General features: G+C 39.7%; 2 protein-coding genes across 3 annotated transcripts; both read left to right on the top strand.

Annotated features, from left to right (window-relative positions):
- Positions 1-4355, top strand: LOC144038293 (uncharacterized). Its single transcript, XM_077550656.1, has 6 exons — positions 1-206; positions 1520-2911; positions 3602-3803; positions 3890-3933; positions 4015-4112; positions 4183-4355. The coding sequence occupies exons 1-6, from the start codon at positions 30-32 to the stop codon at positions 4241-4243; spliced, it is 1974 nt and encodes a 657-aa protein (XP_077406782.1). The 5' UTR covers positions 1-29; the 3' UTR covers positions 4244-4355.
- Positions 4356-4794: 439 nt separating this feature from the next.
- On the top strand, positions 4795-9454 carry LOC144038306 (uncharacterized). 2 transcript variants are annotated; one of them, XM_077550700.1, is made up of 8 exons: positions 4795-4876; positions 5738-6057; positions 6129-6173; positions 6339-6415; positions 7514-7676; positions 7751-7858; positions 8916-8958; positions 9281-9454. In XM_077550700.1, the coding sequence occupies exons 2-8, from the start codon at positions 5770-5772 to the stop codon at positions 9406-9408; spliced, it is 852 nt and encodes a 283-aa protein (XP_077406826.1). In that variant the 5' UTR covers positions 4795-4876; positions 5738-5769; the 3' UTR covers positions 9409-9454. The 2 variants fall into 2 exon arrangements, with proteins under 2 accessions (XP_077406826.1, XP_077406827.1); XM_077550701.1 differs by having other exon boundaries at positions 4826-4876; positions 5741-6057.
- The last annotated feature ends 599 nt before the right edge of the window (positions 9455-10053 follow it).

The following is a 10053-nucleotide window of genomic DNA, read 5'->3' as shown; positions in this document are numbered from 1 at the left end:
ACCGGAAGGGTTTACGTTATGAGGAACTGATGAGCACAAACATTTTGACGCCGTTTGATGCGGAAGCGAACCTCATGCCGGGCAGGAGAACATTTGTGCTTTTATTGTGGCTCATTGAAACGAGCAAAAAAGTTTTATTCAGTTGCATAGCGTCGTTTTCGACGATGGATCCAGCCAGAATCGAGGGGACGCTGTGGAATGTTTTGGTGAGCTGCCGCCAAGGATTCCCGTGTGTTTTATTTGAATTTGGATTACCCGTCGCATCGGTTGAAAGAATGAAAGCTTTTTATTGGTGATGTAAGGTTGTTAGGAAATAAACAAACATAAAACCATTTTAGTAGTTGACATAAAGTTAGGGTATCATAAATGAAACACAATTTATCACTATAAACGTAGACGCACGTATATATTTTACCTTAACGTCACTTTATTTCATCTTTATAACGCTGTTTAATGTTTAACTCTCGTCTTCCGTGTAACATCAAGTCAGACGTTTTTCTCCTTTCGCATCTCTTTCAAATTCAACTTCCGCCACAACAGAAAGTGTCAAAATAAAATGATCTCGACTAGTAGTTCTCTTTTCGCATCTCTTCCAAATTCAACTTCCGCCACAACAGAAAGTGTCAAAATAAAATGATCTCGACTAGTAGTAACGTATCTAATAAAAACGCTTGCTGTTGTCATTTTCAATTACTTACTTGGCTAAATATTTACTTTGATGTGCTGACTGTAGCTTCGTTTTAATTAAAGACACCTTTCGCCTCTCTTTGTTTTTGTTGTGAGTTGACGTAAGTGCTCGCGCGTGTGCGTGTGTCATTAGTGCGTCACGCTGGTTGGCGCAGGTGCTGACCCGTCATCCCCTGCAGGTCTGCGCACTCATTCATTGTGCGTCGGAAAAACGAATGGTTCTCTTTTTTTTCCCCCCACGTTCTTTTTTCCGTTTTGCCGTACATGTCCCATCATCGCTCTTTGTTCCCGGATTTAACCGCAAATGTCCAATGTATGCGGCAAAAACTTGTCTGTTCAAAAATACGGGACCGTTTCCTCAAGGCTAAAGGTGAGATCTTTAGAGAGAAGCGATGATGTCATAATGACGTCACTGCAAGATTAAAGCACTGGCTCATTTGGAGTACTGCTTACTCTCAGGTACGAGTTGTTTGATTTGTCTTTTTTCATATGATGTGGTTCTGATATTACAAATATAAAATATTGTTTTTATATTTCAAACTTTTTTTTTTACATAACAAATGCAAAATGGCTTTGTTACAGATTGTCATTTGGAAGTGATAAAATGAGTCATCAACCCTGTTAAGATTAATTTCTCCTCAACGCACAAAGTTGAGCTGTATCACTTCCTTTTCAAAATAAAATAACTTGTAAGTCATTAATTTTTGCAAAAGGGTTAAGACGTGATTGTGATATTTGTGTGCCTGACCGATGTGACTTACTTGTTCCTGTCGGAAAGAAAAAGTATAAATGAATAAGGTCATTAACTAGTTTCTCTCTTCCTATTTGTCAGTACTATTTCGCCGGAGCAGTGAACAGATTCCTCAGGGCCGAACCTTCTAATCTCATCAGCAATGATCCACTTCAAGAATCCACCGCTGGAAGTGATTCTGGTGGCGACGCGTGCCGCTGTAAGGACCCGTCCGACGAGGCGGTGTCTCACCTGACCGCATCGCCGCCTGCTCGGGATGGTGACGAAAAACAAAACGCTGCCGTCGAAGAAGCTGAGCAATTGAATGACCCTGCAGAAGAACCCGCGGCAACGTTCTGCAGTGTCGCTTATTTGAATCTAATGGAGAAGACTACAGTGAGCCGAGAAAATTCAAGCGGGCCAAAAATGCAAGACATGAGCTCCGATAGCTTGTCTACAGCCAATGGACAATCCGGTGCAATGACGGGTGAACTTTCAAAGCAAGTGGGAAAAGTGGAGGCGGAGCTTTTCAGAGTGGATAAGAATGACAGTTGCAAGGAAGCGGCGTCCGCGCTGCCGGTAAAGATGCCCTTAAGTGCATGTGATGTGTTGCAACAGCCACAAACTCCAACAAGTGAGGAGCCACTTCCTGTGCACAACAATGAGGCTTTTCCAGATGGGAAGAAAGCACAAGGATTCCTGGAAGTTGAGGGTTCGGAGGAAATGCAAACCCACGGGCATTTACAAGAAGAGGTGGAGATCCTTCAAAATAGTAGCGCTGCCGAACGCGAGATCATCCTCGCCGAAGAAACGACGGCCGCTTGCGCCAGTTCGAAGATGGGAGTCAAACGGCCGGAACAGGAATCGGACGCAGCTTTCCGCACGGACGACCTTGAGCAGGGGATTGAAGTTTTTGAGCAATTTGAGCAAGCTCTGTGGTTGGGCAATGCGGCGGGAGATCACAATGAGGCCAGAAGAGAAACCAAAGAGTGGATTTTGATAGCTGCTGATGTCGAAGGCGACCTCACAGAATCATCGACGGGCAAAGAAGAGATGAAGCCGAATGATGCAGATGAAGACGGAGAACGTGAAACCGATGTGGAGAAGGTCAACAAGATGTTAAAAGACGCAGGAACCACTTTGGATCTCACGGCAACTCGTAAAAGGGAGGAAACGGCGCTCAGCTCAGTCGGTCGGCATCAAGATGCGATTCCTGAGACTTCGTTCGAAGACAACCTTGACTCCAAACAAAACAAGATAGCGAATGAGTCTTTAGAAAAGCAGTACGACACAGAAAGCTTCATAGAAATATCGACGCTGGAATTGGGCTTCTCGGACGAGTCCTTCGAGGAAGCCCAGACGGCGGCAAAAGCGGCGACAATCCTAAAAACGGATTCCGAGTTGCGTAGAAGTGGCTCGGAGGCGTCGCTGCAGGAACTGGCGAAGGATTCTGGCGAACCTCTAAAGACGAAGAACCCCGAGTCGGAAGCTGAGGTGTGATTCCTTTTTTGGGTCATCATTAATCAATCGTGCTCTGATGCCCTTTGACACTCTTTCGTGATTATATTAGGGATAAATCAATTATTTGGCCTTTTTAACAAATCTGAAGGCCGATAAAGCCGGTATCTCCCCGAGCTGTGAATGCTTGTGAACGTAACAAATTTAGGGTTTTCCTCAGAATTTGTAAGATGTTCACAGAAAGTTTTTACTCGTCACCGCAAAGACATTTTGAACATTTGACGTTTTTCCACAGATCTTTTGAAAACTTTTACGAACACTGACGAAAACCCCAAATTAGTTGCATTTGTCACTCAATGAGATCCTTTTCATTAATGGATTTATTTACGCGTAAATTTCCACTGGCAACTCCGCACACTTTTTATTTTAAAAAAATCAATTAAATGATGTTGAAATTTTGGAGAACAAACCTGTCAATTCTTTATATTTTTTAAATTAAAAGAAAATAGTTTTAATGTTGACGCTAATATTTCCCCTTTTACTGCAAATAAATATCGGCTCAAAATATCTGTTAGTATCAGCCTTGAAAAAAAACATTGGACGCAATGTTTTACACTACACTTTTATATAAATAAACTTGACCTTAGGCTACTACACCTCCTTAAAATAGAACCATAAAATCAGAGGATCCATAACTAAGACTCAAAATTCCTATTTTCATTGCAGGCGAGCGGCTTCGTGTTGAACTTTGCCTCTCAGAAGTCAAGAATCGCTGTGAAAAACCCTCGCGCGAGGCCACCGAAAGATCGCCACTCCCTCCTCCTAAGGCCCTCGGTGGAGCCCGATTGCGCTCCAACCCCGCTCGCACCCAAAATCCCTGTAGGGGTTCATGTGTTGGGAGGCTTGGGATTTGGATTCAAACTGCCTGGTAGGCTTCTTGCAATCAAGAACAGCAAGTGGTTAACATTTGTTAAAATTGGTCAATAATGTCACTTTGTTGGTGTTTTTTTTAAGGGCTTGGTTCAGGGTTTCCTGTTGTAAAAAAGTTATCAAAGATGGTAAGTGATTCTCAGTATTTTTTTTTGGGGGGGGGGGGCATTGTTGTCGGTTTAAATGTTTGATATAGATTTGTTTAATAGCAACAGGAAGCGCAGCTCAAACCGGTGCCAAAGGTCGAGGAGACCAAAGAAGCCGAGGCGCCTCAAAAACCAAAATGGATGCCACCAAGACAAACAGGGTGAAGTATTTTAATTTTATTCCAGGCTTAAAAGCAGCGCATATATTTAAATTTCATATTGTTTTTTTAGATTTGGAAATCCATTCATATCAGAGCTCAAGACCAAATTGAAGAAAGCCACCAAAAACTGAGATGAACTCTGTTTTGTTTGTTTTTTTTTCTTTATGAATATCAAGATTATTATTATGAAAGATTGTTTGTGTGAAGTTGAATAAAATTTTGTAATAAACTTAAGTCTAAAACAACTTTTTTTTCTGGGCCTTTTTTCTCAACTGAAGCACGATTGTCTTGTGACATCATAAACGTCTTGCAAAGTCCAAAATAATACAATTGTTACAACTTTTATAATTCAATTTATTCGCGTTTCACATAAATACATCTGTGTCTAATTATTGCAACTTTTTGAACATATATTTCTGACCAAAGACAAATTCTTCCTCGAGGCTGTTCATAACCTCAAAGCAAAGTAACGGAAACGCTAAGGAAATGCTACGATTGTCCGACTGTAAAAGCATTCCCTCACTATTCCTTTTCCCGCAACGATCTTAAAAGTTTCATCTTATTGAGTAACAGGCCAATATTCTGGGTTAGAAGGTCTCCACTGTAACAAAAACAAAAAAAAATGTTGTTGCCATGGTGATTGTAGTGAATGCTGATGTCATAAAGAGACCAAAGAGATGAAAGACATTATAGCAGGTGGGTTGGTTCAGCATGTGCTAGCAAAGTCTTCAAGATACATCTCATTAACAGCTGAGTTGTTGTCGGTAAGTACCCCAAAAAAAATTACCTTTTGAAAGCATACTATTATTTTGTTTATTATTCTGTTTGTTTATCTTAAGAATGTATTAAGTCTTTAAAATGCTCGTAAGTCTGAATTTCAAAAGGAATGAAATTCAATTAACATGAATATAGTTTAAATATGGCGAGCTGTGGATTAGCCAAAATTAGTTTATTTAAATTCCATGAAAATGTTTTCCACTAGTTTTACGTATAAGCACGTGGCCTACTCTTCACATTGCCGGCAATTTAATGTAACCTGTTAAGTTAGTCAATGGCATTTAAAATTTAGGACATTTCCTAGTAGGCCCAGCTGGAATTTTTTTTTTTTTTTACTATTATTTTTTTATAGCCTATATTTTAATTCTAATTCGGACGTAACCTGGAATGGTAATGCCTCCTACTCACTGTGACAAAGGCGCTGGCGGCCATCTTGCGTTGCCACTCACAAACTAATCGAATACATTTATCCTCTGCAATGTTTTCGTTATTTTCTGTCTCCACTCCGAAAATACCGTGTGTGGCGTCCAGTCCCATAGTGTCCCTGCCAACTTCCTGTATTTCTAATCTTTGTATAATACTTGGGTTACAGGTCAAAGGCAAATGCATCAGAATATCTGCTTTGACACTTTACAGCATTTCTTGAAAAATATTTAGGACCCAAACCATTCAGTGATCTATAGACCAGCAGCAGAATTTTGAAATCTAATCTACAGCTGACTGGGAGTCGGTTGCAGCAAATACAATGCAAACATCAGGGGCCCCAAAATGGAACCCTGTGGAACACCATGCAACAGGGCTATGCAGCGCATTAAGACAAGACGTTGCGTTCTGACTATTTATCACAGCAGGCTTCTTCATTCAACATCCGTGCCGTCCAATGGATCGAGATGAGTTCTCAGATCAGCTGGTCGTCGATTGCCATCAGAACATGATGGGGGACGCGCCCAACCTCTCGTCGTCCCCACATTTCTCTTGGCTCCGTGACCCGCCAGAAGAAAGCATCTACACGGAGCTTCGGACTGTAGAAGGCGAGGTGGACGGCTCGGGTGTCTGGTTCCCTCTTGGCAAGACGTTGGAGGTTCCAACTGCAATGATGATGACAATGACTCCCGCTTTGGAGCCACCGTGCTGTCCTGGTTTGATGCTTCCGTATGGCCCGGGCCTGGTGAGATCAAACGTTGATAGCTCTGAGGAAAGAGAAAGAAATGAATTGTTGGCTCTGCTCTTCTTCCCCAGTTTCTCCCCTATGAATGGTCTGCAAGTCCTTTTGATTCGCAACTGGTAAGAGGGCGCACTAACTTATCAACTTATTGGATCACTTCTCACATCATCATTAACGGAAGTTATCATTTGAAATGACTGAAACATTTAGCCTAACCGATCCCTAGAGGTTGCATTGTGAACTGCATGAGAGGAAATGGAAAATGGACTTTTCTTTGACTCCAGGAGGAAGAGCCAGCAATGACGCAACCCGTGGCAATGACGCAACCCGTGGATGTGGACTTGAGTACAATTGGACATGTGTAGGTGAAAAGAGGCACATATATGGTGCCTCTTCCGGCATCATTTCATTATTGTTAAAGGGACAGTGAGATATTTTTAGATTATGGTTAACTTCCACATTTCTTGAGCGATTCCAGTCTTTTAAATTTTAAACTGTTTAGCTCATTTACAAGTCAGCAGTCCCATTCAAAATTTCCGCGGGAATTTTTCTAGTTGTATTAGCTATTTATTAACTCATTCACTGCCATTGACGGCTATAGACGTCAAAAATTCATTTGAACTATTTCTAGTTTTATTTTTTTTCTACTTTTGTTAACAAGAGTATGAAAACAATGCAATTAGAACGGATATAAAATGTATGATTAATTGCGAGATAACTATTGAAGTCATGCAATTTTAATTTTTTTGTTTTTATTAGGGGCATCGGGCGATTACAATTTTTATTAAAAATTTTAATTGTAATTAATCACATGACTTCACTAGTGCAACTACTCGAAATAGTCCAAATGAATTTTTGACGTCTATAGCCGTCAATGGCAGTGAATGAGTTAACCTATATTTCTAATGGGTCTATTCTCAAAATAAGAACAGAAATATGGCACCCAGAAGTCAATTTCCTGCCCCATCATCAAACTTCTGAACACTGAGCGTACTGTTTGAAAAAAATAATATTTTGTTAAAAATGTATACACTGTAATCTGCAGTAATTGCCTATAATAAGAGTTAAATATTGTTGACAAGGATGCCAAACGGTTTATTTCAAACTCAACTTACATCTTTGGAATACTAATACCAAGCCATTTCCATACATGTAATTTACCTTTTCAAACTGGTTCATTTCCTTATCGAATTAACGTTTGTAGTCATTTCATTGAAGAAATCTGGGAGTTAATAAATACAGTACAGCGTCACCAACTACAGACCGTGACTTAGGCGCCCTCTTGTGGTATCTTAGAGCATTAAAGACTACAAAGAAAAATAATGTCAGTGAGTAGAGGACAGGTTTAAAAAAAAAAGGAAAAAAAATAGTGAGTCACGATACTGTTTATTAATTTTGAAGTTAACGATCTGCATTTCATTCTGATCTCATTCTATTTTTAAATGTGCTGTTCCCGTAGGAAAGGGGACCGTGAAGAGCAAGGGGATGAAAATAAACGTCAAACGTACGTCAAGAAGCCACTAAATGCCTTCATGCTGTTCCGGCAGGAGCAGAGGCCCAAGGTTGTCGCTTTGCTCAATATTCGAAACAGCGCCGATGTCAACAAAGTGGTCGGACAGATGGTGAGCGTGCCACGCAAGCTCTTAAAATAATATTGAAATATAACATTGTGCTAATACAGTATACATCATTGCAGTGGAAGTCACTAACAAAAAAAGAGCAGAGGAAATACTATGAGCTGGCAGACTCTGCCAAACAACTCCACACCCAGCAACATCCTGATTGGTCCTGCACTGAAAACTATGTAAGTCTTGCATGCTGACACTCGAACCGTTTCTGATAACAAAGTGCAAATACTTTGTCAAAAAATACATACATGGGGGAGAGGTTACGTGAACCCAGTTGGAAACTTGGGACAACACTGACATTATCAAAACTGGTTTATTTATTTTAGCACAGTTAACTCATTCACTGCCATTGACGGCTATAAACGTCAAAAATTTATTTTAGCTATTTCTAGTTTAACACAAAAGTATAAAAATCTAGATTTTTTTTTGTATTAGAACAGATATAAAATTTGTGATTAATCGTGAGTTAACTAGTGAAGTCATGCGATTATTAAAAAAATATATATAAAAAAAACTAATGAAAATAGTTCAAATGAATTTTTGACATCTATAGCTGTCAATCGCAGTGAATGAGTTGAGTACATTTGTCTGTACTTTTTTTTTTTTTTTTTACTTCAGTACAGAAATTAAGTATAGACTGCTCCTTTTTTTTTTAATTTTTTTTTTTTTACTGAAACGTCTTTTAACACAAGTGCTTATACTTCTGCTTAAAAGGGAAGTCAACCCAAAACATAACTTTTATAATAATACGTTTTATTTGTCCGCGCTACTAAAAACATGGCATTCTGATTAACAAGTTATTTTGTGGAATACAAATTAAACAGCAAAATTAACTCATTTAGCTCCATCCCACGGGGCGGCCATTTTGCCACTTTCTGTCGACTGAAAATGACATCACAGTTGCTCAGGGTAATGATCAATCATGGCTCACCTGTTTCCTGAGTTTGGTCATGTGACGTTCGTAAACTGAGTCGTGATTGGTCGTTACCTGAACCCTGAGCAACAGAGGGCTGTCATTTTCAGTCAGCAGCAAATGACAAAATGGCTGCCCTGAGATGGATGCTGCTTAATTCATATTCCACAGATGCATATTAATCAGAATGTTGTGTTTAGACTAGTAGGGTTGCATACAACATTAAGGAATGTTTTGGGTTTGACTTCCCCAATAAGTACAGACTGAGCACTTGACACTTCTGTTGAAAACTGATGGAAATGTTTGTGTGTGTTTTTCAGGGTAAAAAGCGGAAGAGGCAAAGGGTCAAAGTTAAGGACAACGGTAGAAAATCTCATCAATTTATTTTGTCCGGTTCAGCATTTTTGTCACTAGACACGGATGATATTGGTTAGCCACTCTATGGAGTTTTGAATTGTTTGTTAGCAATAAGATACACAGATTTATCTAATGCAAAGCTATGTAGGTGTTTGAAATAAAACAAGTCATTCTCTTTAATATTTTATTTACCCTGGGAGTGAACCTGAAAGAGAAATTCTGTCAACTGAAATTGACTTAAAACGCGATGGACAAAATGTTAAAAAAAACACGGCATAATGGAATTCTCATTTCTGCTTTTTCTTTCTATTTTATTTATCACCTGTAGAGGACTCTTGCCAGGCCGCCAGCCCAGACGTCTCAGGAAGCAAAATTCATTCAGTAAAGCAAGAAAGTCAACACACAGCGGCCAAGACCCAAAAGCAGCTGCGAGTGATGCTGGAGTTTATGCTTTAACTTTCTTGTTTTTTCAAGATTCAATAAAAACACTTGGAGTAACACATTTTGTTGTTTTGGAAAGTAGTTCTGGACGTGGTAAATCTACCCGTTTTGCATATATATTGTTCCCAGAATGCATTGTGTGGCGCAATTAATGAAGTTATAAGGATGTTATATTGTCATGTGTACTTAAATTACGAGTAATTTAATTGTTATATTTAACAGTTTTGTTGGTCTATGATTTTATTTTCAATTTATTTTCAAACAAACCAACTTTAGATTGCTTTTGAAATTACGAATTTGTATGTTTTGATTGTGGCCGGCTGATTAATTGGTCCGACATGACTAAAAAAAAAAAATCATCTCGCGGGCCGGATTAAACCCCTTTAGGGGCCTTATCCGGGCCGCGAAATGATTTGTGAAGTAAATTTTGTTCAGGCCGTATAGTTTGACAATACTACACTGTAGTATGTGTCACTTGTCCGAAGGGGGGGGGGGCGCAGGGGTGAGGGTGCGAATGTTGGAACGCGGCCATCAGTGGCCGCAAACGACGCTGATGTGTGAAACCCGGAAGTCGGAAGTCCGTGTCATCTACCCCATTAGGCAGATTCTCAAAACAATGGGTTAATTTTATTTTTATTAATTTATTTTTGCAATTTCTCA

This window comes from Vanacampus margaritifer, chromosome 18 (genome assembly GCF_051991255.1).
Source record: "Vanacampus margaritifer isolate UIUO_Vmar chromosome 18, RoL_Vmar_1.0, whole genome shotgun sequence".
NCBI lineage: Eukaryota > Metazoa > Chordata > Actinopteri > Syngnathiformes > Syngnathidae > Vanacampus > Vanacampus margaritifer.
The sequence above is the reverse complement of the archived record's forward strand: the minus strand, read 5'-3'. Positions and strand labels throughout refer to the sequence as shown.